The following is a 3,014-nucleotide window of genomic DNA, read 5'->3' as shown; positions in this document are numbered from 1 at the left end:
AATTGAATTGTATTAATGTCAACTGTGGTCATATATGGCCTTTATTGTGTTGAGGTATGTTTCTTCTATGCCTAATGCGTTAAGAACTTTTATCATGAAGAGATGTTGAATTTTGTTGAATACATTTTTGGCATCGATTGAGATGATCACTTGGTTTTTGTCTTTCATTCTGTTAATATTGTATATTGCAATTATTGATTTGTGTCTGTTGAACCAAACTTGCATCCCAGGGATAAATCCCCTTTAATCATGGTGATGACCCTTTTAATGTAGTGTTGAATATGGTTTGCTAGAATTTTAATGAGGAATTTTGCATCTATGTTCATCAGTGATATTGGCCTGTAGTTTTCTTTTCTTATAGTGTCTTTTGGCCTTTGTTATCAGGAGTGATCTGGTCTTGTAAAGTGAGTTTGAGTGTATTCTATCCTTTTAAATTTTTGGAATAGTTTGGAAAAAAAATGGTATTACTTCCTCTTAAGAAATTATACCATCCTGGGCATTTTTTTTTAATGGGAGACTTTTAATTACTAATCCATCTCCTTACATACCTTCAGATTTCCAGTTTGTTTGAGATTCAATCTTGGTAGGTTATATACTTCTAGGAATTCATCCATTTCTGCTAGGTTGTATAACTTATTGGCATATAATTGTATATAGTAGTCTATTCTGTTCCTTTTATTTCTGTATTATCCATTGTAATGTCTTCTTTTTCATTTCTGATTTTATTTACTTGAGTCTTCTTTTTTCTTAGTCTATTTAAGGGTTTCTCAACTTATGTTTTCAAAAAACCAATACTTCATTTCGTTGATCTTTTCTATTGTGTTGTATTTTCTATTGCATTGAGGCTCATGCCTCTGGGACTCGGGTCCTGCCTCCCTAGATGCACACAGCAACCATCATTTCTGAAGTCTTACATGGTCTGTAGGAAGCTACTATGGAGCATGCTCTGGCCCACCAATGCCCAGAGACTGCTAACTTTGACTTTTTTGTATCCTCAAGGTGTATGCCCAACCCATGACCCCCTTCCTTCTACTGTTCTTTCCTCCTATTCTTTTTTCACAAATTACTTCCTTCTTCAGGCTCAAGGGGTAGGGTGGAGGAAACAAGGTAATTTGGGAATAAACAGAAGCAAATACTGCACCCCCTCCTGCTCTCTCTCTCTCTTCCCTTCTTTTCTTTTTTCCTCTCGTTATCTCTCTCTTTCTCATACACTCTTTCTGTGTGTGTTTGAGATCAAAGTTTTAAAATGTTCCTTTAAAAACTATTCTTAATAATTGTATATTTAATTTTATGCATTATTTGATTTTATTTTTATTGAAATAGAAACAAATGATTAACAAATAAAAATAAATAAAACAAGTAAAGAAAATTTATGAAGAAAAGAACAGGTTGTGCAGTGTCTTGGGTTCTTGTAATATTTCTACACATAGTATCTATCAGCATCTCTGTTTTCAAAAACGTAATCAGCTTTAGGTTTTAATCTACCTGGGCTCTCATCACAAAAACTGGCCTGCCAAATGGTATTTAATGTTGGTGGCAATGCTTGAGACAGATGACTTAATGGGGACAGCTAAACAAAATAGCATCAAGAATCAAAGAAACCAGCTTCCCACTTTTCACTACCTAGATATTCTTGAGATCTATGCAAGGGCACTAACATGTCCTTACTTCCACCTTCCTTATAGTATTAAGAATATCTGCTCAAATGTTATTCTTACTGAGGAAAATGCCCCACCTCTTTATTAACCTTTTGAGGGCCTCTTTGATGTCCTTATTCCTCAGACTGTAGATCAGAGGGTTTAACATGGGGACAAAGATAACATAGAAAACAGACAGCACTTTGTGCTTCATGGAGTGGCCAGAGCCAGGATGCATGTACACAGAGAGGGCTGTGCCATAGAACAGTGTCACAGCGGCCAGGTGGGAGGCACAAGTGTTCAAGGCCTTGGCACTTCCTTTCACTGAGGATATATTCAGGATGGAAGCTGCAATGAAACCATAGGATAAGAGGATAACAAGCAAAGTACCCACCCCCACAAAAATAGCTATCAGAAAAACCATCAATTGACAGATGAAGGGATTGGAGCATGACAAAGAAATAACCTGAGGTATGTCACAGAAGAAATGTTCAATGATATTCAGCCCACAGTAGGACAGATGAAAGCAAGGGACTGTTCGAACTAAGCTACTGAGGAAACCACTCCCACAGGCCACAGCAATCATCTTCCAACAGCGGCCAGGGACCATGATGCCTGAGTACTGCAGAGGGCTACCTATGGCAACATAGCGGTCATAAGCCATGGTGGCCAAGAGGCAGCACTCAGCCAGACCCATCCAGGCAGTGACAAACAACTGAGTGGCACATGCCATGAAGGAAATTGTTTTCTCATCACATAAGAAGTCTGAGAGCATCCTCGGGCTGATGGAAGAAGAGTAGCAGATGTCAATAAATGACAGGGAACTGAGAAAAAGGTACATGGGTGTGTGCAGGTTGGAGTTGATCCTGATGAGAATGATAAGACCCAGGTTCCAGATGAGGGTCACAAGGTAGATGCCCAGGAAGACTGGAAAGAGGATGAGCTGCAGCTCTTTTTCATCTGAAAGTCCGAGGAGAGTAAACATGTCCACAGAGGTGTGGTTTTCATCCCCTTCCATAAATCTGCTTGGTGCCACCTGCTGGGGAAAAGGTGCAGAGAAGGAAGTGGTTTTATTCCCATGAAAGAAAAATAAATACACTTAATTATTTTTTTCCAGTAAGGCTGCTGGTTAAGTGTACAACCTTGAATCATCCATGTTGAGTTAATGCATGCTCTCCATGTACAACCATAAACTGTAACTTAAAAAAATCTCTTTAATAAATATTATTATTCTGTCTACGTTGACAAAAGACAGTAAATCATCATTAGTATGATACCACCAAAATGACTCAATTTTATGTTTTCCCATGCCAGGTGTTGCAAATGTATGAGACTTTGGTGATATGCCAAATGAGGAAATACTGTGAAACAGGATGA

The 3,014-nt window shown here is 38.3% G+C and overlaps 1 protein-coding gene across 1 annotated transcript; it reads right to left on the bottom strand.

Moving 5' to 3' along the window:
- Positions 1 to 1,701: 1,701 nt before the first annotated feature.
- On the bottom strand, positions 1,702 to 2,655 carry LOC103584263 (olfactory receptor 5A1-like). Its single transcript, XM_008565330.1, has one exon. It carries the CDS (start codon positions 2,653 to 2,655, stop codon positions 1,702 to 1,704), a length of 954 nt encoding a protein of 317 aa, XP_008563552.1.
- Between the last annotated feature and the right edge of the window lie 359 nt (positions 2,656 to 3,014).

This window comes from Galeopterus variegatus, unplaced genomic scaffold (assembly GCF_000696425.1).
Source record: "Galeopterus variegatus unplaced genomic scaffold, G_variegatus-3.0.2 Scaffold48325, whole genome shotgun sequence".
NCBI lineage: Eukaryota > Metazoa > Chordata > Mammalia > Dermoptera > Cynocephalidae > Galeopterus > Galeopterus variegatus.
This window is presented reverse-complemented; position numbering and strand designations above follow the sequence as displayed.